This window comes from Ursus arctos, unplaced genomic scaffold (assembly GCF_023065955.2).
Source record: "Ursus arctos isolate Adak ecotype North America unplaced genomic scaffold, UrsArc2.0 scaffold_13, whole genome shotgun sequence".
Lineage (NCBI taxonomy): Eukaryota > Metazoa > Chordata > Mammalia > Carnivora > Ursidae > Ursus > Ursus arctos.
Genome location: NW_026622797.1, coordinates 60,291,934 through 60,317,691, shown reverse-complemented (window position 1 = coordinate 60,317,691; position 25,758 = coordinate 60,291,934). Strand labels below are relative to the sequence as shown.

The window sequence follows — 25,758 nt, the reverse complement described above, 5'->3', positions numbered from 1 at the left end:
TTGGCATTTGGGCTAAATGACTGAAAGAAAAAGAGCCAAGCATTAAAGGTCTGAAAAAAAGCACTCATGGCAGAGAAAACACATGGAAATCAGCAGTAAGCTTGGTATTACAGGGTTAAGTCAGAGATATTCAGGGACCATGTTTCCTTTGAGGCTTCGAAAGTCTTTTTTTTTTTTTTTTTTTTTTAAGATTTTATTTATCTATTTGACAGAGAGAGACAGCCAGCAAGAAAGGGAAAACAAACAGGGGGAGTGGGAGAGGAAGAATCAGGCTCCCAGTGGACCCTGGGATCACGCCCTGAGCCAAAGGCAGATGCTTAAGGACTGAGCCACCCAGGTGCCCCAAGGCTTTGAAAGTCTTGATAGGTTGTATAGATTTTATTTTACATATGCTGGGAAGCCACTGGAAGACTGTAGGCACAGGAGCAATATGACTGTTTCAAAAATACTGCTCTCGATCATGCATGGAGAATGAATATGTTAAGAATAGAAGCAGGAAGACCACTTAGAAAGTAAATAGTGACATTTGCAATATAACAGAAAAACAGATTTTGAGTTCAAATACATACAAAGCAGACATGTTGGGAGATCTGAAGGTGAATGGTATATAGTAAGCTTTAAATAATTGTTGAATGACTGGGGTTCAGTGGTGTGTCACTTTTTAACAAACATTCATGGTTACTCCATCACAGAAAATTAAAGTGTCTAGTTTTTTTCTAGTTCTACTTCCGTCTCCTCCTGCCACCTCCAAGTTTAGAAGACAGTTATGTGAAACTGTAAGACTAAGATAAGCACATAACTTTAAAGATATATTTAGAAACAGAGGCAATAGGATTTTTTTGATGAGTTATATGAAGGTACGAAGGTAAGAGAGCAATTAACAATTAAGGAGAACTCCCAGGTTTTGGCTTAAGAAAATGAGTTGATGGTACCACTTCTTGAGATGGCAAAGACTAGGGGAGGAACAGGTGGGAGAGTGCACAACAGCAAGCATGTGGAGATATTACGTAGATAATATGATATATAGGCCTAGAGCTTAAGGGAAAAGCCAGAGCTATTGATAGTCATTCAGATGTTACTTTCATATTGATGATTTTTAGAGCTAAGAAGCTAGATAAGAGCAACCAAGGAAAGCGTACACATGGAAATGAGAAAAGAATCCAGAACTATGAGCCCTTTGCTGTTCCAACATTTAGGTATCAAAAGGAGAGGAATTATCAGCCAGTCAAGTAGGAAGGGAACTAGCCATCATGGAAAGCCCAAGAAATATTTTGGAAAAGGAAAGTAGTCAACAGGGTTGAATGCTACTGAGAGGTTAAAATGAGAAAAAGGAAGCATTTTTGGATTTGACAACATAGAAGTTACTGATAGCCTTGACAAGAGTAGTTTCAGGGATGGCACAGACAGAAGCTTAACTACGGCAGGCCGAGGTTATATAACAGAGGTGAGGAAACAGAGATACTTAAGATATATAAAGTCCTTGAATAGCTAAGAAAAGACAAGATCGAGTACACAGGGAAAAGAATTACCTTTTGATAGAAATAGTAACACTTCCAATAAGACAGAAGAACAAATTGGGAGGCAGAGTACAAAGCAAACATGTTGGGAGATTTGAAGGTATAAAAAGGTGTTCTCGAATGACTGGTTCTATTTACTCAATGATTTAAGAGGTAAGATGTTTGGCTAAGTTAATTGGGGCAAAGCATGAACTGAATTGTTTGTTAAAAGGAAATTCTGAAATAAGTCATTTTGGCTAGTTGAAAAGTAAGGACTCTAGAGCTGACTGCCATTTGAGATCTATGATCAAGAGTTTAAAGTCAGAGCAGTCCATAAGGACAATCATTTGACTTTCTGTAGCAATATTCAGCTGGGGGGTGAGGTTGGCAGGGGTATAGGAGAGAACTAGGTTTTGCCAAGTTTAAAACAGGTGAGGGCTATGGTATTAAAGATGTTTGGGAGTAACTATAATAATGGGGTGATAATCTAAATTGTTGGAGGAGGAAAGTTTGGACATGGGAGAAGACAAAATGGAAAAGAGCAATAGTGACAGACAGAATGAGAATGAAAAGAAAAATGAAAAAATGTAAAGCATAACTATGGAAAGTGGGTGAGATAAGTAAGAGAAAATCTGATTAGATGTGAAGATATTAAGAATCTTAGAGGACAGGGTGATACACACAATAATGTTGGGGTCACTAATAAAAGTAATTCTTTGAAAGAGAGGGAACCAAACATGAACAGATTTTTTTTGACAAGGCATTAACTCTTCTAATTATTCCCCCTCCCAACTCTTTTAATTATTAATCCTTTCAAATACACTCAGGCTTCAAGTCCTCGAGGAAACTTACTAACTTTCACACTAACACTGACCTTCCTTTACGCTCCACAGCATCCTACACACACCTATAACACAGCACTTACCTTGTTAAATTTAATGTTTATCTGCTTTCAAGTGTCTATAAGCTCTCTGAGAATTAGGATAATTTCCCCAGGGTCTAGCACACTGCTTGACTCACCAAAGAAACTCCATAAATATTTCATGAATTAAACTGAGATCTAGGTTCGGGTACCTCTTTTTACCAAGTAGCTGTATGGCTTAGGGAAAGATATTTAACTTCACTAATAAACAAGCAAACTCATTTAACCAAAGACGAGAATTTTCTGCCCATCACTAACATTCTTTGATTTTATTATGAAAATATTAAACAAGACCCTGGTTCATTCCTATGGCACACTACTCATATAAATTAAAGCATACTAATTTTGTTATACTTCAAGGTTAAAAAGTAGGTTATATTTTTACAGTGGGTTCATTCTGAAGAGTTTATTTTGCTTTACTGGGTATCTGAAACTCACTTTACATGTAATGTAAAATCACAAAAACATTTAAATCATAAAATATATGAAGTTTGGGAAAAACAATTGTCAGGCATTATGTGACATTTTACATGTGTTAGTTCATGTATGTCTCATACCATCTCAGTTTCATTACCTTCATTTCACAGAAAAGAAGGTTGGGGTTCAGAAGTTACAAATAGCTTACCCAAGTCCACTTGGGAAGGAGCTAGGATTTATGATTCCAAAGCCTATTATACATACCATTCTGTGCCCCTTTCCAAAAACAGAAGGGAAAAGAAATGAACATTTAAGGCACATCAGATTTGATCAAGATTGCTTTTAGTGACCACCAAGATTTGAAGCCAAGTTTGTGAGGCCAGAGCCCATGTTTTTTCCACTGTACCCAATCAGGAAGAAATTAATAACATATTAAATAACATATCCTGGGGGATTTTTTATTTTTTTTAAATATTTTTTAAAGGACAGGAGATAAATTTTCTTTCCTTTTCCTGCTAGTGGCTATAGATTACAATGAAAAGCAATGCTTAGAAAATACCATTTTCTCCACAGTTCTGGCAGGATAGGTATGACTTAAAAAGTAAGTCTGTTTACCCTATAATTAATTACAGGTAGTATTTATTATAAAATACATTTTCATGTTCTGTATATTCAACTGTTGTTTTGGTCTGAACAATTTTCCCTTAGTTTTTTCTTAAAAATTTCCTTTCACAAATGTGTGTCTATGCACATCAGTTGAATTAAGGACAGAAAGAATTCAGCCATCTTCAAGTCCAGATACTCAGAGATATGAATACAAAATAGTCAGGAGTAGAGGAGCAAATAAACATCTTAGCTCAAATTCATAATGAGAAAACAGAGCTGAAATACAGTGAGGAGGAGTACTGGAGAATGCTTGAGGATATTAATTTTTTCCTACCTTACGTTTTCCCAACACACACTTACCAGAGAGAAAAAAACTCACAAAAAACAAATAAACAAAAATATGGAAAAGTTGAGATGCTTTCCACAAGTATCACCAAAATAGGTCTAGAAACCAAACGGATTATTAAACACATAGCATCAAAGAAGTCTTGAAATAGAAATAATGAAAAAAATAGTTTTTATTAAGAATCCTACAGCGGCACCTGGGTGGCTCAGTCAAGTGTTCAACTCTTGATTTTGGCTCATGACATGATTTCAGAGTTGTGATCAAGCCCTGTGTCTGGCTCCACGCTGGGTGTGGACCCTGCTTAAGATTCTTTCTCTTCTTCTCCCTCTGCCCCTTTCCATCCTGTCCCCTCCCCCCCCCCAAAAAAATCCTACAAAGTCAAATGCTTTGAGAGAGTACACTATGAATAAAGCACATACGAAGACTCAAATCCCAGCTTTGCCAGTTCTTAGTTACCTAGATGAACTTGGACAAACTCCTTAACCCCACCAGGCCCTCGTTTCTTAATGTGTAAAATGGAAATTCACAAGACTGCCATAAACATGAAGTGCAAGAATGTATATCATGTGCTATAAGTACAGTGCTTGCATAGGGATAGCTCTCATATTGTTGTCTGCAAGAGAAATGTATTTTTTTAGGCCAAATGTTGACTCTTTTGATGATCATATAATAAATGCAATAGGTTCTCAGTATCGTACCTTAAGCTGATGTATTTCAATTTTGTGAGTGTTAAGGTCAAACTCTACCTAAACCAAGAGGTTTGAATGACTACATCTAAATCCGTGCCCTCTGATTAAAGATTTTTTAATAAACCAGAAGGCCTGCGGGCCCCTCTTTTCTACACAGCCTTAAACCTGCTTGTCTCAATCCCACAGGCTACACTCCTCAGCTTCTGCATTTTTCACAAGACCCTGTGGGCTGTGTCTCATCTCAGCTGTAAGAGTGTAGATAAACTATTTAATGGGAAAGTTACCTCAGAATATTCCATAGTGCCTGCTCCTGATCTCTGCTTTAGTTCTTTTTAATTTTTAACTTTTTAAAAGATTTTATTTATTTATTTGAGAAAGAGGAGAGAGAGAGCACAAGTAGAGGAAGGGACAGAGAGAGAGTCAGACTTCCCACTGAGTGGGGAACCCGATGGGGGTGGGGCTCAATCGCAGGGCCCTGAGATCATGACCTGAGCCGAAGGCAGATGGTTAACCGACTAAGCCACCCAGGTTCCTCACTTTTTAAAGAATGCTTTCCTATCTTTATTTTGAAAGACCAAATTTAGGCATATTAAATTCAGGTATATTCCATACGTGAAATTCTTTTATTGAACTAAAATTGAAAACATTTATTCTTATGGCCAGCATACACATGAAAGGATGCTCAACATGACTAATCATCTGGGAAATGCAAATCAAAACCATATTGAGATATCACCTCACACCTATCAGAAGGGCTAAAATCAAAAACACAAGAAACAAACACTGACGAGGATGTAGAGAAAAAAGAACACTCTTTGCACTGCTGGTGGGAATGAAAACTGGTGCAGCCACTCTGCAAAACAGTATGGAGGTTCCTTAAAAAAATTAAAAATAGAATTACCATTTGATCTAGTAATCGTACTATTGGGTATTTAGCCAAAGAATACAAAAATACTAACTTGAAAGGATATGCATATACCCCTATGTTTATAGCAGCATTATATACAATAGCCAAATTATGGATGCAGCCCAAGTGTCCATCAATAGATGAATGGATAAAGAATGGTACATATATACAATGGAATACTACTCAGCCATAAAAAAAGGATGAAATCTTGCCATCTGCAAAAACAAGGATGGAGCTGGACAGTATAATGCTATGCAAAATAAGCCCATCAGAGGGAGACAATTAGCCTATCATTTCACTCATATATGAAATTTAAGAAACAAAACAAACAAGGGGGGAAAAAAGACAAAACCAAAAACCAGACTTTTAATTATAGAGAACAAACAGATGGTTACCAGAGAGAAGGTGGCGGGGGGATGGGGGCATAGGTGAAGGGGAACAAGAGCACATTTATCATGGTAAGTACTGAGTAATACATGGAATTGTTGAATCACTATACTGTATACCTGAAACTAATATAACAGTATTTTAACTATACTGGAATTCAAAAAACAAAAGAACTTTTAGCTTATTTTATAAAAATAGCAACAATTGGGGGTTCATTTCTTTATGCATAATAAACCTACCTAGAAGAAATCATCAAAAGAATAAAACTTATTTGCAAGCTAAATAATGACTGTTAGTCTGCCTGATTGGGACTTATTTTTAGGATTGGATAAAGTAAGTTGAACTTCAATACCCCAGTCAAGATCCTTCTGTCCAAGAAACACAATGATTTTGACTTAGTAATTAGAAGATTATTGTCCCAGGGGTGCCTGGGTGGTTCAGTCAGAGTGTCCAACTTGGTTTCGGCTCAGGTCATGATCTCAGGGTTGTGAGATCACCCTGTACTGGGTTCTGCGCTCAGCAGGGAGTCTGCTTGAGATTCTCTCCCTCTGTGCCCCTGCTCTTTCTCTAAAATAAACAATAAATAAATAAAATCTTAAAAAAAAAAAGATTATAGTCCCACATCATTCCAATCTAATCATATTCTGAGTTGTTTTTAGCCTTGGACTCTTCAGACTTCTTGGAAAATGAAAATAATTTTTAAAGAATATTACACTTGTTTAGGATTTCTTTTTATACCCATCCATAGCCTTTAGTAGAAAATTGTTTCTGTGATGTCAGAAAATGAGGCTTTAAAAAGCAGGTAGTATAAAACTAAAAATCTCCCTTTTCATATGAAAACAATAATGCTGTTTTAAAGGCAGAACAAATGTTTACTGTCAGCATACACAAATATTAAATAGTACTGCCTCTAAAAAACTGTTTTTAAGGTAAAAACTATTCAATTATACCCACAGAAGCAAAATTAAACAATATATGCTCTCTTTACTAACAAAGTACAAGGTCTGTTTCTAGAAAATCTTTTCTGGCTAGAAAAAGATTTGGAACATTATTTGCTTAATTAAAACTACAGTGGCATGCCTACCAATTATATTTGACAACTGCTCTATATGTGGAATGTATGTTTTTTAAATATTGCAAATGGACTCTTTCACTGTTGGAGATAAAGTCAAAGCACATGAGCATGGTCAGATTTTAATTTACCTCAATGGGGGAAAACAGATAAAATCAAACTGATGGCTCTATCCAAACATATTATTTATTCTTCATGACCACCTACCGTACTCACCAAATTGATTTCAAGAACTCCAGCAAGTAGTACTATACTACTTATAAAACCTAATTTGATACAATCAAGGCATGACAAAATTGAAAGATCACTAGAGAAAATGGACTACTTCTTTCCAAATATTATAATGACTTCTCTCACAGGAAAAATGATTTTGACTTTACACTACATCTAAATTCCCAAAGTTTCTTGGCTTAGCTATACTATCTCTACTTCTAAGATGACTGGCTTCTCACAGTTTGTTCAAGACTTTTCTGGTTTTAGCACTGAAAGTCCCACATTCTGGGAAACCACAAGCGAGGAAAATTCTGATGGTCATACTACCTCCTTCCAAGAATTAATTTTCAAGCAACAAAAGGGTTTAAGAAGGGTTTTCAATCTGTTGGTCAAAAGTAAACTTTTCTATGGAAGAGAGGTGTTGATAAATTCTTTCTCCTGTTTGTCCCAGACCATTATGAGTGTATGGGTATTTTTCCATTTGAACCTTTAGAGCCTCCTAAGAAATACTGTTATTTAAAACCTACGTGAACAAAACCATAAATTCATACACTGTTAAAGCTTAAAGGAAGTAAAACTAAGAGGTTTTTAAGCTATATTATGTTAGGGCATTAAGACTGGATTAATAGCTAACAGAAGGAACAATAAACACTTTTTAGTGATTCCCTACATTCTTGAAGAAAAAAAATATATGTAAGAGACAGTATGTTCTCAAAAAGAATGAAGGAGAAAGCCAATTAAAATGACACAGAAAAAAACAAAAATAAAACATTTTACAATGGTTGAGATAATAGTTCTTTTGTTTTCATACAACTTATATGTGCACAAATCTTTGGAATTCTAACCTAGAATCTTTACTCAATTAGAAAATTCATATTATAAACTAAATGTACTTATTGTATGCTTCAACTAAAAAAATTAAGTTAATATAACAGGGAAAAGAAAATTTCATGCTATTTAAATAATTTTTAAAGATACGACTACAAAATAAATGAGTATGTGTGTTTTTGTATGTATAAATGGGCACATATGTATGTATATGTGATATACATATTCATCTGTACTATCATGTTTGTTTATTCCTCTACAAGTTTTTAACAATCTTCATTTCCTAACAGAAAAGTACTCTACTTCCCAAATTTAAAAATATACTTTACTAAAATTTCCCCTGAAATTCTTACATAAATAACTTATATTACAAAACTTTACAGAACTACAATACAGTATGTTTAAAGATGTGATGAATAGCACATTTAAAACTATTTTAAAAGGAGGTCAAATCTGACCTCTGGGCCATGAAGCACTACATTAACAGCTCTGCAGAAAGAAAAATGATAACGTATGAAATGAGGGCTCAGAAACAGGACCTTATCAGTTAGAGTATGAGTCGAGCCTGTAAGACAAATTGCTCAGCAAGGCAAGTCACCTTCCTGCTGTGATGAGGATATAGCTGAATTTCCAATGCCACTATCTCCCTCATCATGTCTCCTAGACTTGGTACCATACAGTCAAGGAATGGCTTATAGTTTTGAAACATCTACTACTTATTCTGAATATACTTTGTCAAAGTCACCAACTAGGATAATTTTATTTGTCCTTCAAGTGGCAACTCATTGTTTAAAATAAAAATCTTCAAAGGATAGTCACTCATAGGAATGATCTTATGTTGACCCTTCATTAACAAAGAACGAGGATTCTACCTCAGGTTTTTAATAAGTAAATGAAGTTTTTTATTTAAATCATTTTATAAGAGTTTGCTTGGTTCTTATAAATAAAATCTGGAACGTTAAAAATTTAGCAAAGCCCACAAATTGTGTCACTTTAAAAGCATACCTGAACATTGATGGACTTTTTAAGCAGTTCTTCTACAAAATTCCAATTTGATTCCATTTGTCTCTAGAAAGGGAGAATATTGCACCAAAATTATTGCTCTCAGTTATGTATTCGAATTATAGTACAGCAAGCTAGTTGTAAAGTACAAACATCTCTATTATCAGACATCATTACAATTTCTTGAATGTCTAAAATTACTTGAACAAAGAGTTATGTGACAGACTCGGTAGAAAAAAAGCTTATAACTATTCCAATCCAATATGAACCTTATCAGGAGTTGCTTTATTAAACAATGGGATTTCCACAGAATTATAAATGTTTTAACAAATATTTAATTTTTGCTGTCATATATAATCTAACAGGGAAAAAAAAAACCCACAAAAAAACTTTATGTAGTTTGTGGAGTTTTTTACGCCTTAAAGTGTTTTTTTCTTATTCTGTACTCACCAGAGATTTTTTCATTTTATGCATAACAATGTCAAGTTTACTCTAGTAAACAAGTACAAATTTTATACAGAAAATTAAAAAAATATATACACAGTGCTACCTCATTTAATCAATGGTCACTTACCTGGCAACCCCAACTATCCAGAAGACTCCTCACAATAAGGAAGAAAGTTGAAAAGGACTTTCACAAAGCCAAAGTACTTCACAAAAGCTAGGCACTGAAAACGACTTCATCTTCCCATAGGAAAGCCTGGAGACCTTCTCATGGGATACATGGTTCACTTGATAATCAGTTCTTAAAGCTTTGGATATGTACATACTGGTCAAAACCAGAAGCAAAGAAAGTGCCTCTGAGAGGAAGCAAGGAACAACTAGTTTCGGACAGAGAGTGAAAAAGTTACAAAAGGTAACTGTAAGACCTTAAAAGGCAAAGCCAGAGGCCTTAAAGAATAGAAGCAAAGAGCCTCGGCATATCCTATCATTCCTATTGCTGTTCAGAAGGATGAACCCAAATGACCAATAAAGGATTAAAGCATGTTCAATATTCTTGATAAATGGCTGGATAATGTTCATGTAAGGTGCTAACTACATAAAATCACTAAATAAACATTTCCTTAATAAAGGTACTCAGTGACTGTGGTAGCCACCCTCTCAAAATGGCCTCAAATGACCTGTCTCCTGGTATTCACACATTTATTTAACTTTTCACCCTCACCCCACCCCACACAGGGTTGGTCTGTCACCAACAGATTATTAACACTAATAGGAGTGATGGTATGTCACTTCCAAGATTAGGTTAGAAGACGCCACAGCTTCCATCTTAATGAAAATCTCTCTCTTGTTGACTCTGTCAGGGAAAAACCGTAGTGTGAACAGGCATGCAGAGGCCTATGTGATCAGTAACCAAAGTCTCCTGACAAAATGAGAAAGACTGGAAGTGAATCCTCCAGCTCCAGTCAAGTTTTCAAACACTGAAGCACCTGCTGATAGCTTACCACAACCTCATGAGGGATCCTGGACCAGAACCATCCAGCTAAGCTCCTACTGTATACCTGACACTGAGGAACCGTGTGAGATAATAAATGTTTACTGTTTTAAGCTGCCAAATTTTGTTACACAGTAATAGATAACTTATGCAATGATTTGGTTATTTTTAACAAAAGAATTGTTGACTTTTTAAAATACATTTGTGTTAGTAAAGTGAATGCAAAGCATTTATGAGAATGTGTAGTAAAGAATTTGGCTTTGCCCAAAGAGAGTATGGCCTTTACTGAAGCCAAGGATTCAGGTAAGTAATCTCTAGGCCCTTGGAATGTTATACCTAATAGGAGTATCATTGTTTGCCTGGTGGCCTAGAGTCCTACTGGATAGCTTAATAATATAGTTGAGGGTGGAGGCTGGTCACACCCAAACACCAACAGTGTGACTTACGCTAAGGGCTGTGGGGACCTGGACAGTTAGTTGATTTGAAGACTGAGATCAACCATGTGGTCAATCAATCCATCATGCCTATGTAGTAGAGCTCCAATAAAAACTGAACACTACAGTTTAGACAAACTTTCTTGGTTGGAAATACTCCCTGCATACTGTCACACACTGATGCCAGAAGACTAACGCATCTTGACTACATGGGGAGAAAAAAGGAGCTCCACATTTGCTACTTCTCCTGGACTTGGCACTATATACTCTTCCCTCACTAATCTTAATTTTCATCCTTTCCCTGTAATAAACCATAACTCTGAGTATAACAGTTCTCAGTGAGTTCTGTAAGCCTAAGTAAATAACATGGTTTTGGGAATTCTTGGGCTTGCAACTGGTGTCAGAAATGAGAGCAGCCTTGAGATTGTGCTGTAAAACTTGGTAATTGGCCCTAAAACTCTTTCAAAAGGGACCACTGTAGGAGCACCTGGATGGTTTAGTCAGTTGAACATCCAACTCTTCATTTCGGCTCAGGTCATATCAGAGTTGTGGGATCCAGCCCTACATTGGACTCTGCACTTGGTGGAAGTCTGCTTGAGATTCTCTCCTTCTGCCCCTCCCCCCACTTGCAAGGGCATGCTTTCTCTCTAAAATAAATAAATCTTTAAAAAGAGAGCATTTTGTTCCATAATACTATATGTACACTGTGTTAATGTCCTTACATTATTACCTCCTCAAAAGAAAACTTATCCATTTCACAGATAACACAATTAAATCTCAGAGAGGTCATGTATATACAAGTCAGAGCAAGTTTTTGCTCCAAAGCCAATTTTCCTTCCATTTTCTAATAAGCCTTCCCTCAGCTTTCAGTAATTCACTTTTATATTTCTCTTTACTAAGGAAACATCACTAGTCCCAAATAAGCAGGAATATGACAGGATTGGTGTATTAAGCTTTATAATTTGATAGTGTTAGAGTACATTTTAATTTCTGTTCTATCAAGGCATTTTGAATCACATGAATCATAGACAAATAACATAATTCTTGACCAAGGAATTTCAACTCTGTAGATCAATACTGTGGCTAAAATCTAAAACAAAAATAAACCATAATTCAAATTAAAGAATGGCAACTATATCACACCCAAATCAAGTCTGAGTAAGAGACTATATATGAAAGGATACTTTTTTTCCCCACAGTAAAACTGAACTTTCAGCATCTACAGTTTTTTTTCTACATACTAAGTTTACATAACTTAATTCCTCCAATAGAAAAGAAAAAGGAAGTCATCAATTTTGGGCTATGTTTTATATTTCTTATTCCACCATCAAAGCTAAGGCACCCATTTAAGTCTCAGGATAGTGGTGTCTCCAACACAAATATAAAATAGATCCCTCATACTCCACTTCCAGCAGACTAGGTAACCTAGTACAACTTTCACTTTAAGGTTATAGTTCAGACCTTTTATCTAGTTACCATTTCAGATGTTTCAAAGATGAGCATCAGCTGGCCTGACTGATTGCACTATGTTCTGAGCAGGGAAAATACTGTTAAACTGATCCCTGCAATGCCCAAAAATATTTTTTCTCTTTAAAGCACATTTGCTTTTAAAGTAGATGACAAGGTTTGTGAGAGGATAACACACTCTTATCTAGGTTGAAAGAAAAGCATAAATAGAAATACATGAAATCTAAAGCCTCTAGCATGAGAAATGAGATACCAAATTTTCCTTATAAGCCTATATTAAGCAATTGGCAAGTTTCGTGATTTAAATATACATATAACCAAAGTTCAAGTCACACAAAACTTTTAAAATAAAATTAAAAAATTAAGCATATCTGAAACCTACTTAAAATGTAAAGATTTCATGCTTTCAGGGCAAAGCAGTTCACATTTAAAAACTGAAACATCTCTATGGTTATCACAACACTAGAGATATTCTCCACTGCAGAATGTAGGCCTAACCATTATCACTTCTTATCATCCTCTCACACCAGATTACTTGTGAAATAAAGCATGCTTAATGCATGGGCTCGCTCTTTCTTTCTTTCTCTCTCTCTCTTAGATTTTTTATTTATTGATTTGACAGAGACAGAAGGAGAGAGTGTGCAAGCAGGGGCAGTGGCAGGCCAGGGGCGGGGGGAAAGCAGGCTCCCTAGCTGAGCAAGGAGCCTGACGTGGGGCTCGATCCCTGGAGACTGGGATCATGACCTGAGCCGAAGGCAGATGCTTAACAGACTGAGCCACCCATGTGCCCCTGCATGGCCATTTTCTACATGGTAGCTGGCTATGATACTATATCATAAGGAGAAAAAAAGAATTCAGATAATTTTCAAAATTCTGATCTAAATATCTCCCAGACCCAAATTAACATCCTATATAATCCCTCTCAAAGGATAAGTCAATATGCCTTTATATTCATAGATCAGAATGATTATATGATTTATGAATCTGAATTGACACACTTTTGAGAGTAAAAGGGAAAACTAACCAGATATGATAAGGGGATCACAGGCATAACAGGGACTGTCCATGGCAAACTGGTACACAACGTTACCCTACCAAAGGCCTATTCATAAAACGCAGTCTTTAGGAAGACCTTAATATCAAGTTTATCTAAGTGATAAAAATAGGCTGACATTTAAGTACTGTGTACCTCAGTTTCATTACCTATAAAATGGACATATTACCCTCTCATCTGCTTCATAATACTTCACTGAGGTAAAAACTGACTGTGAGATATTAAACACTTTGCAAATGCAATAAGCCGAAGGTCTCACCCCTAATGAAAACCAGTATCAACTAGAGAGCTTACGTTTTTCTCTAAAAGCTGTTAAAGAGTCCAGAAACATTTGAAACTATTTAAGGACTCGTTAATTTTACATATATACATATACATATATATTATACATCTTTACTATTTTTATCATATGAAAGGTTCTTTTTCAATCATAGCTTTTTTCTTCTTAAAACCTCCTACACAATTTAAAGAATTAAGATTTTTAAAACATATGTATCTTGGCAAAAGAAAATCACACAGGAACTGCTGACATTAAAAGACATAGGTTAAGCTATTTTAAATACAGACAATTCAATTACTATCTTGATTCAGAGCTAATAAAAGCACTAATTTCCTATGGAGTTCTCTGTATGAAATAGAAGAGTGATTTCAGCAATGCAACTGTGGGTGGTTGTACCAGTACAATTCAACATTACAATAGTAATAGTAATGATATATATTAATGTAGCTAGATTATGTACCACACTGGGAGTATGTAGAGGTCAATATCAACCACTATTGAAATACACCACTCACTCGTATAAGTGTTAATGGCAATTTCAGCAAGCATTAATAATCTGAAAGCATATTCTTTGAAGCAAGAGGCAGTTCAATCTGTTTCATGTATATCCTATCATTGGCACCTATTATTATGATAGCCACTCAGTGGGAACTCAGAAGTGCTTAACTAATCACCATATTTATTTACACTGATTAAAATCAGAAATATGTACTTGGGGGAATTAAAATGGGAAGAGAAATAAAATGCTTAAGTAAAGACATTAGAATTATAGGTAAATTTTTGAGTTCTTTTAATGTTGTTCTAGTATCCTAATAATTAAAAGATGTGAAACTATTAACTTCACAAAAATACTCAATAAAAGGGTTATTACAATAATAATGGCAATCTAAGATTTATTGAGTATTTACTGTGTATCAGCATTGTAAGGACTCACACACAGAAACAAAGGACATACAATCCTTTTCTCTGGGAATTTCATTCTATTGATCCCTCTCAATAAACTGGTAGAATGCTTAAATGCGTGAATACTGAGCTGTGGGTGAGTTTCTCATAATACCTTCTGACTTACTAGTTTACTTTATCTTGGGATCTCCTGAAAAGCTTTTTTATTATTAAAAGGGGGATCATTTAGAGGACCTTTTTGAGGCCCTTTCTATTTCTATGACATTACTGTCAATGCTAACTGATCTTCAGATTTCAAGCATGATTTCTGAGCTGACTCTGTCCAGTATTTCAAAGAGAGAAAATCTGTCAAGTCTGTCAAGGAACAGGTTTCATAAGCAATGATCCGTGTATCTGGTAGAGGATGAGAGCAAGAAACTTTTTAAAACTAAGAATTCCCAAACTCCAAACCAGATTACTAAATCAGGATCTCCAGAGTTGAGATCTGGAAATCTGAATTTTTCAAAAAACTCATGGGTAGGTCTGGTGACCAAAAAAAGACCAATATTGAAAATACAGATACACTGGCTTCAAGATTCTAGACGTTTATTTTATGGAACTGATGGGGCGATAGAATACTATTCTATTCACCTCTGAACACAGAAGAAATTACACACAAACAGGGCTTCAAATAAATATGTCTACCAGCTAGTTTTATTCATATGGCTTTTTAAGTAACACTGTAAAAAATTTTTCTAACTACAAATTAATATAATTAAAATCTATTTGAAGTAAACCTCATGGTTAATAGATTAAGATTATCTTTATAAAAAGCTTCCCTAAGGAAGTATTATTCTGAGGAAATAATTTTATGAAATTATTCACAGCAACTACTAATTCACTACTGGAGATATATGCCTTCCCATCAGCAATCTTACAGATGTCAAAACCAGAAGGCATTTTCTGAACAATTCAATCCCATGATTTCTGGATGAGGGAACAGAGAGGCCCAGAAAGGCTGAAGCAATTTACTGAAGGTCATACATCTACTTAGTAGCAGAGCCAGGACTAGATCCCAAGTCTTCTATAAGGTGTTTTTCCTTAAACAAACAATAAAAACAAAGATTATCATTTTTCTAGATGTTTACAGAAAGGTCTACAACTTCTAGATTCAGAAGCTGACTTTATCTCTGTAGGATTGTGATCTAACTTTTGTTGTGTTTCTGTGCTCACTTACTTTCTAATTTGTCTTCAAAAATACATATTAGTTAATAATATAAGGAAGTTAAAAAAAATAAAACCTTACCATTTCGTCTGGTGTTCCATGGCGATCAAACTGGTAAAATGATGCTACATGAGTGATGATCCACCAACTAAAACCTAATGGATCCCTGGGCTGGATTACAGGCACAGAAGTTCGTCTTCGGTCACTTGATTTTTCAAAGAGTGTTTTAAGTAGTTTATTCAACCAGTTCCAAAATGACTATAGAAAGAGAGGTAGTATGATTCAATTAAATTAAGAACATAACCTTTGGTTTGGGCTTTTTCCTCCATTTGCAGAATTAAATATACACACAAAAAAGAAAACAAAACACGTTTATAAAACTTAAATAATAAAAACACTCAAATTAACAATTAGAACCTAATTAGTACTTTTCAAAGATCCTACATGTTCCACAATCACACCTTCTGCTGTCCAGGGGTAGCCATTATCCTGACCTTCATAATAAATTACGCCCCCCACCTTTTAAGTTTTGTCACACAGGTATATAAGCCTAAATCATATACCATTTTGCTTTCCACCACTACTTTTTTAATGCATGTTTGTATTCTTAAGTGGCCTAATTCTATTCTTTCATAACTTGCTTCTTTTCCTCAACATTGTGCTTCTGAGATTCATCCACTTTAATGAGTATAACCCTGGCTCACTAGAGTATTCTAATATATGACTATATGATAAACCATTTACCTGATATACTGTTGTTGAACATTTGATGAGTTTTTAGTAAGTTTTTTTGTCTAGGTATTTGTCCATTTCATAAACATATTCAAGTTATTAGGCATACAGTTGATGACAATATCTCAACTTTTAAAAATATCTGCAGAATCTGAAGTCATGTTACTTTTTAAATTTCTAGTATTAACTGTAATCATTTCAGGAAAAATCAGTCAATTTTTGTAATCTTTTTGAAGAACCAACTTTCGACTGTTTTGATCATTTTCATTGATTTATCTTCATTATTTTCAATTTCATGAATTTCTGTTAGTTTTATTTGTTACATTTTACTTTCTTTGGGTTTATTATGAAGTGATTTTTTTCCCTTAACTTTTTGTGTGAATTCTTGGTCATTAACTTTCAACTTTTCCCCCTCTAACATCTGTATTTAAAGTTATAAATTTTCCTCTGTGTCTTTAGCTACAGTCGTAAAGCTTTAAGTAGTGGTATGTTAGTTATCATTTACTTAAAAATGTTTTACAATTTCCATTATATCTTCTTTCACCTATGGGTTAGAGATGCATCTCAATATTTCTGAGCATATGTGTATTTCTCCTTGTAGTTCAGGCAATTTTTATTTTCTACATTTAACACTTTATTCTTAGCCACATAAAAATGTTAATTTGCTTTACCTTCCTGATAAATTGAACCTTTTATCAGTACACAATGACTTAATGCTTTTGTTGGTTTTAAAGTCTAATTTTTTCCAAAGTTAGTTTAATACATTACCTTTCTTATATCTTTTCCTATCAATTCTGAGCCCTTCTTTATTTTGTTTTAGATTACCTCTTGTAAGTAGCTTACATTCTGTTCTGACAGTGTATCTTTTAAATGAGCATTTCAGTAGTCCATTTGCAGATAATGACTCATACATTTAGTTTTAAATCTACCATCTTATTCTGTATTTCTGTTTGTATACCTATTTTTTCCACAAACACCCCTTTCTTGAATTCTTTCGGGTTAAATGTTTCTTTCTCCCCCACCCCACTAGCTCGTAAGTTAGTGTACTTTCTCTTCTTTCAGTGATTACCTTAAAAATAACAGCATACATCCAAAAATGCCTTGATAATATGTATCTTCGCTCTTCTCTAAGACAAAGTAAGAATCTTAAAATACTTTAATTCATTTATGCCCTATCCAATTTCTAGGCCAGTATTACTGTGTACTTTAACTCTCATTAAATTTCAGTAGATTGTATTACTGACTTATACAAAACATGTACTACTTTCTTTGTGCTTTGTTTCTTCACACATCACACCACCTCCCCCTTTCCCCAATTCAGGCATCGTTCTTCTAAAATATATCTTTTAGAATTCCCTTCAATTCTGCTTCATTGACAATAGCTTTGTTTCACCTCACTCTTGAAAGATTTCGTTGGTAAAGAATTTTAGGTTGACAACTATTTTGCTTTAATACAATGAAAGTATCATTCCCACTGGCCTCCTTTGCTTCTGAGAAGTCAGTTTACAGTCTAATTGTCACTCTTCTGAAGGTAACATAATTTGCTGTCTGAATGCTTTTAGCTCTTCTCTTTGTCTTTGATGTTCTGGAGTTTCACTGTGACGTATCTAGGTCTGCTTTTCTTTTTTTATTTACCCTAAGTAGAATTGATTGGGTCTCTTAATATGATAGCTTTCACTACCATTGGAAAATTTTCTGCCATTTTCAAGTATTTGCTCTGTTCCACTCCCTACTTCCTCTCCTTTGGGACTACAGATAAAAGCATTATCAGATTTCCTCTGTATTCTCCATGCTGCATTTAACTACCATGTCTCTTCTACTTCCTTTAATCTGTAACAGTCCTTTAGTAATTATCTTTCATGACCGTGGCATTTTTGAAGAGTACAGGCCACTTACTTAGGTTTAACTGAGGTTTCCTCATAATTAGATTCACAGTATACATTTTTGGCAAGAATACCAAAGAAACATTTTTTTTTCTTTCATTGCATCATACTGAGGGTACATAATATCAGTTTTTCCTACTATTGGCTAACTCTGATCACATGGTTATGGTGGTATCTCCCAGTTATTGCTCCCCTTGCAATTGATATTGTGTAGATACATCAAGCTGTGCAAATATTCTGTTTTTCATCATATTTTTGGCAGCCACTGAGGATTCATGCCTAAAACAATTACTAAGGAGGTTGTCAACTGGTGATTTTCTAATTCCATCATCAACATCTACATTTATTAGGAAGAATTTCCATTTCCTCCACTTATTTATTCATTTATTTATATCAGTATGGACCCACAACCCCATATTGTATAGATTATAATCCTTTGCAATCGTTTATTTTGTTTCTCAAATTATCCTAGGTTTAGAGTGTGGGAGATCTTCATGTTGGCTCTTTTGTCCTTTTGATACGTCCTCATTATTTTCTGAGTACCACCTTAGTTTCTGGTACAGAATGTTCCAGTCTCATTTTTCATTTTCCACGAGTCAGCCTGGAAGACCAGGTCATTTGCCAAAGGAGCTTTGCCTCTTTTTACTGGAGGTTGGTAATTTCAAGACCAAGACATTGCAGTTTCCTCATTGTTACTCAGATATCATCGTTTGTAGGCCCACCTAGTGGATAAGGTAGGAAATGCATGTATGTACACACATTTCTAGTTTCAATTATTAAAAAAACATTATTTCATACTGATATCTTAAATTCCATTCCAACACATTATCTTTCACTCTATCTTTCCCTCTTTCCATATTTATGACTCAATTTCCAACAGTGGCAAAGCTGGTTCTTAATTACCCATAATGTATTTATTAATTTGCTCAGTCCTAGAGTACATTTATTTATTTCAAATATTTAAAATTGCTAACCCATATATAACACTGTAAGACAAGTCTACAAACAGGAGTCCAGGATCTGAAGTTCATTATAATTCTTTTGTCTTTAGGCTTAGAGCAAATTGTCAAAATAGTGTATTCCAAGTCCTCTAGGTCGGTCTTCCCCGCCCCCCCAATAGCTCCTCCCATGTGTTATTCATTTGTAAAATAGTTAGGTTCAGTGTTTTTCTTTATATTCCATGAATTCCTCTTCCGTACACATTGACTTATTTCTGGAAAATGCTAAAGATTAACATGGTTCTGAAGTCATAACACATTCAAACACTTCTACTCCATTTGTCACTCACCAATCTCCCATTCCTACCCACCAATTTCAATAGTTCCTGATTTGTCTTTCCAGTATTTATCTGGGCACAACTAAGCATACACATTTCCTATTTTCCCTTCCTTCATACACAGAAGATGGCATCCTACAAATATTCTTTTGCACTTTGCTTATTTAACAATAAGTCCTGGAAATCAAACCATTATCAGTTCAGATATTTTATTCATTCTATTGAACAAGTACATAATACTCCAACGTACTAATAAACCATGGTTTGTTTACTCTCCTGCATATGGGCATTTAGGTAGTTTTTAACGTTGTGTTTTTACAAATACTGCAGTAAAGAGCCTGAGGCATACGCATTTTTGAATTGCTGTAGGTATATATTAAAGGTAAACTCTTAGAAGAGGGATTGCTAGGGTCAAAGTTATAAAATTCCTGGCACATTTTGAATCCTTGTGCTGTTGTTTTTGGTATGGATGATGTTTTCATTTCACAGGAAATTTTTGTAATCTTTTTATAATACTTAAAGGTGGTAACATATATAAATTTACCATACATGTGGCAGCTAAAATATAATGCATACAGGTCAGAAACTACTAGATTGCACATGGCATCGCACAGATGTTCCCTACCTTATTTGTGGCACTTTGGGGAGTGCATGTAAAATATGCTTAGGTCTGCTTCCCCAAAAGAGGAGTGCATTAATTTAGCTATTCCTTTTCTTTTTCCTTCTTAAACATGCACTTTTTTATATAATCGTGTGGTGGGAAAATATCATGGGCTGTAGCATCAAATAAATCCACATTGGAAGCCCCATTTATCATATTCTGACTTTTATTTGAACAGTTAACTTAACCTCACACCCATTCTACTTGCTGGCACATAAGAAATATCACTCAAGGGATATTAATTTGCTTTCCTTCTCTGTAATTCAAGTTTAATTGATGTTTACTAGATAGTGCTGGGTTTTCAGGAAAACAGTCATACACGTAGATCCAGCATAGCTACATGTTTAGAATATTTCCTGGAACACAAATATGTCCTTGATCAAATTAGTTTATTTCCATTCCTGGAATTCCCATCTAATTTGGGCTGTATGTGAATTTCCAAACATTCCTGAGTCTCTCTTAGGCTTCTCTAATTACTTCTTGGGAAGCATCATCCTATTGGCTTCACAAAGATCAGCAGCAGTCCAGGCAACACTTGAAAATAACTTAAAAACCCTGAATGGCCTCTCCCCTTTGGATAATTTCCTTAGAAGATCAGTCCTTTAAACACAGACTGGGTTGCAGAAAATGTCTCTTTCTCAGCAGGAAAACTCCAAATCCTATTCAATCGTCACCTCCCTCATTCTAGGGATGGCGTAGGGGAGGCAAGGAGTAGGGAGAAGGAATTAAATACTTCTTTCTGGAAGAATGCTAGCATGCATGTGTACACGTGCACACACGATTTCTTCTTTAAAAACATAATGAGTGCATTGTATAAATCAGTGTGGCCACACTGCAAAGTTTTAAAAATTTTTGTACGAGATGAAAAAAAAAAAACAACACCCAAAATGTCTGCCTTCAGCAGTCTGGAAAGCTCCTAAGAACAGGCACTATGTGGAGCTCAGCCAGCTGATAACATTCAGGGAATGATCACATCTTCTGTGACATCGCTAACTCCCAGGTGGATGAAGCAGAGATGCTGCCCTGCTTTTCCTGAAATTTTTAATTGCTTTTTCTGTTTTTCTTTCTTGGCTTATCCTCATCCATCTCCATCCCCAAAGACACTGCATGTCAGATAGTACAAACAGTCAGTACTTGCTTCTTTATTGTCTTAGAAGAAACTTTTTGTCATTTTGTTTCCTTTTGGTTTGGTCACTTTTTCTTGGTCTTGAGCTTTCTATTAAGGGAGTAAGTACCTCACAGTTACAGTCCATATAATCTCTATACAGTAAAAGATGGGACCTACATCACTTTTTTCTAAGCTGAGGGCTGCTCTGTTGTGTCATATTGTATATTCACCCTGGAGCCTGGAAGTCCAAGATCAGTGGTCCATCATGGTGGAGTCAAGGCCCTTTTCTAGATAGCAAACCTCTGGCAGCATCCTCACAAGGAGGAAGGCTTTCTGAGTCTTTTTAAATGATCCATTGTTACGTTGTTTTTTATGATGTTTTTGCAAAGTCTAGTGCAGGTCAAATTATTTTGCTCTTGTAAGTTATGCGGTCTTTTTGTCTAGAAAATTTGATGATTTCCTAAAGTCATTTTCTGTATTTCTGAAGTCAAATAGTTTTAGCAGGATATGCCTTGGGATGGTTTATTTGGCGTTTATCTTTCCAGTTACCCGGTAGGCCCTTTCCATATGTAGAATTAGCTCTTTTTTTTTCAGGAATGTTTTCTTGGATAATAGTTTTGGATGTTAGCTATATCCTATTGTTCTGTTTTCTTCTTTAGGGACTTCATTTATACATATAGCTATTTCCTCCTTGCTTATATTCCACTTCAGCTATTGTCTCTCTAATTCTTTATATTCCTTTCTCCATCTAATTTTTATTCCCTTGGTTGTTTTCTGTCTTTCGTCCATACCCCTGATTAAATTTTCATTTGAGTATATTCTTCTTGGGCACCTTGTCATTTAGTCAACTCTAAATTGATTTTTTCTTTCATTTCTCTCCTGCATTCCATTTACTCTTTTCATTCACTTCTGGCTTTAGTCTACTTGTTTTTAAAACTGACTGTCTTATTCAGGATGTTTTTGTACAGCCCCAGATGCTCGTCTGTTTAATCTAGAGTGGTATCTTACAATTTCCTTCTGCTTCACAGTTGTTTCTCGGAGAAAGGGTTCATCAGCTAAAGTGTCTTTTTTTTTTTTTTAAGATTTTATTCACTTGACGGAGAGAGAGACAGCCAGCGAGAGAGGGAACACAAGCAGGGGGAGTGGGAGAGGAAGCAGGCCCCAGGGGAGGAGGGAGCCCGATGCAGGGCTCGATCCCAGGACCCTGTGATCACGCCCTGAGCCAAAGGCAGACGCTTAATGACTGAGCCACCCAGGCGCCCCATCAGCTAAAGTGTCTTAATTCTGCTTCCTAGTAGTAACTTTATAAAGACTTGTTTCAAAGTTTCTTTTTCCTTTCTTTCATTTAGTAGGTCTAGACTACTTTAAAAGATTTCTAGTTCAGTGGAGCCCTCTTTTGTCAATGTATCAAAGTCCCATTTCTTTCCTGGATTTCTTTTTTCTTTTTTGGTGGTGGTGGTAGGAGAGCGGGTGTGAGAACTTTGATTTTTTGTTTGTTTTTCTTTTGTTTTACAAGATCATTTTCTCCTTTTATTTCCTTTCACCACCCAGTCACCAAGGGTACCATTCCTTTTTTGCCTTTTTATTCTCCAGAAGGTCTACGTTTAAAGACTGCCTCCTCCTGTCATATACACACTTTTCAGGTTCTATCCCATAGTCAGTTCTCTGACCTACAAGGAAACATTTTCAGTTTTTTCACGACCTGGCAATGGTTTTAGACCAATTTGAGGGTTACTGCTAGCTCCCTTCTTTCCTCTGAGCATTTTTTCTCAGGCTGCCCTTGCTTGCTAGAAAGTTTTATGGTAGAGCTTTGGTGCTGGTTTTTACCATTAATGCTTTTATCATTCCTATCTTGTAGTTATTCTATCAGCATGTTTGTGTGTGTGTAGTCTTATTTGTTCTCGCCATTCTATATTTTGGGGGAGTTACTAGGGAGATTTAGGTTTAAGTATTCACCCATTGTCTGTGGCTGCTTAGAAGTCCCTGGCTTGAGATTTTTAGTACAATCTAGGCAACACCAACTCAGCTATAAAGCTGTATGAGGGCTGGCTTGCAATAACAAATATACTGAAGCAATTTTAAACTGCAAGGCATCACAGTAAAAGACAGCAATTTGCCTTACAAATTTAGTTGAGTTTCTAGTTCATCCTTTTGGGCGCCCAGATTTATGGGTAGTTAGTGTATCAGTAGGCTACCAACTTGGGTTAACTCTGACCTCTGTCTTCTATTCTTTTACCTTATAAGGTATGAAAGCTAATGTTCAAGCTTGTACAATTTAGCAACTGCTTATAAGGTTATGGGGCAGTTTCAGTGTTCAGCTGACCTGAGTTCCCACCTACATTTAGTATTTGGCCTCAAGACTGCTTTCTACAAGCTCACTGACACATGTAAATGCTTATTATTTGATACCCAGCATGATTAGATTAGATTATTTTTTCAGCAGGAAGGTCAAAATGTCTTACTGTTAGGCATGGAAAATTCTAAGTTGAATGTAAAAATAAAATAGCCTTCAAAGTCTGTGAGTAATATCAGTTATTTTACTTGTATTAAAAAAATGAAATGACCTCAGATTTTCATTATTTTAAGACAAGTCAGGTTACTACATCAAATGAACAGCATATAAATCATTTACATTAAACAAAACATATTACTATGCAAATTTCTGTAATATACTTTAAAATTATGCCTACTTTTCTACTTTAACTCTAGATAAAGACTAACAGCAACAAGTATGAACATGCCTACATTAAGTATATGTAGTTACATGTACAAGTCTGAAGTTCGTAAAATAAGAATTGTAAAGAAATATAAAATTCTTAAATAATGATAAGCTTTGCAGAAAATGGAAAAATGCTGAAATCTCATCAAAGGAAGCCGAAGTCTACTGACAAACCAAAATGCGAGGAAAAAATTTTTCTTCTTATTTAATAATAAGTAAAGACATGTTAAATTTATACTTAAGTAAATTTACTGCTAAAATAAAAACTGAAAATGTAGTACTTGTAAATCCATAAAAATATGTTTGTTATTAAAAAGAGATTGCACCACCCAAACCCCAAATTGTGGCAAATTGGGAAATTAAAAACCTGTGAAAAATCAAAGGACTTTTTCATATAACATAAATTATTGTAAGCACCATTTCATAATTACTTGTACTTACTTCTGCCTATGAGAAATTCTCTTTTTCTACTAATCCATAATACCTGAAATAAAATAAAGCCCCATTCTGAAGACTTGGCTCAAAATGAGGTGCAAGAAAATTTCTCATGTTCCCCTTTGCCCTTTTCTTCCTCCTTTCCTGAAATAATGCCATAAAATTCATCAATAAAAACCTATTTTATTTCTCCCCAAATCTAAATCTGCCATATTTCTTGACTAAATTGTTTTCCGGTTTATTAGACAGTATGTAGTATTTTAGCTTAAAGAATTCTTGATAGAACAACAACAAAAAACTTAAGAAAATAAGAGTCAAATCCTGCACTTCTCCTAAAAGTTTCATATTGCCACTTTAGAGTTAAAAATGTAGTAGGTGTTTGGTACTCAGTGCTCTGTTTGGTGGTGGTGGTGGTGGTTGTCTTATATAAGGAAGTTTGTAACATTTTCTTGGCAAAAACCACCGTAAAAATTCAATATAAGAGTTAGGAACAGTAATTAACACATCAGTTTTACAACTTACTTCTGAAAGAGACCATTTACTTCTGTGTTCTAGAAGATGAATGAGTAGAACCCACAATTCCTTAATGCATGAACATGGGCAGTGGTGACTTGCTAATGCTTCAGAAGGCCTAACCTGTAGAGAAGAACCAAAATGAGTTCTATAAGAGAGAATTTTACATGCTACATAACTCTTTCCAAATGTTTTAAAAGAAGGATTTAGATGACTTAAAACTGATGTTCAATTATATAAAAGTGTTTACAAAAAATGTGCCATTCCACTCAATTTTAAAATAAACTCCCATTTTACTTTTTTTTTTTTTGAAGTAGGTTTCACGCCCAGTGTGGAGCCCCACGTGGGGCCCAACATGGGGCTCAAACTCATGACCCTGAGTTCAAAACCTGAGCAGAGATCAAGAGTCGGATGCCCAACTGACTGAGCTACCCAGGCGCCCCTAAATTCCCATTTTATAACCAAAAGTACAGAATGAACTTTATTTTCAACCTTTAAAAAAAACTTTGTTTTAGGGGTACCTGGGTGGCTGAGTTGGTTAAGCCTCTGACTCTTGGTTTCAGCTCACATGATCTGTCTCCTAAAATGGGTCAGGCTCCATGCTCAGCATGGAGTCTGCTTGTCCCTCTCCCTCTGCCTCTGCCCCTCCCCACCGCTCGAGTGTGTTCTCTCTCTAAAATCAATCAATAAAATCTTAAAAAACAACAAAACAAAACAAAACCTTTGCTTTAATTATCAATGTTCAGCAAACTTATTCTGTAAAGAGCTA

General features: G+C 35.3%; 1 protein-coding gene across 3 annotated transcripts in view; it reads right to left on the bottom strand.

Moving 5' to 3' along the window:
* Positions 1 to 25,758, bottom strand: part of MMS22L (MMS22 like, DNA repair protein) — a 125,621-nt gene that overhangs the window by 88,339 nt on the left and 11,524 nt on the right. For all 3 annotated transcript variants that reach the window (XM_026511769.4, XM_057311174.1, XM_044388868.3), the window contains 3 exons: positions 24,999 to 25,112; positions 15,744 to 15,920; positions 8,889 to 8,951 (listed from right to left, as the gene is read on the bottom strand). In XM_026511769.4, coding sequence (XP_026367554.2) covers positions 8,889 to 8,951; positions 15,744 to 15,920; positions 24,999 to 25,112 — 354 coding nt within the window. The remainder of the gene's footprint in view (positions 1 to 8,888; positions 8,952 to 15,743; positions 15,921 to 24,998; positions 25,113 to 25,758) is intronic.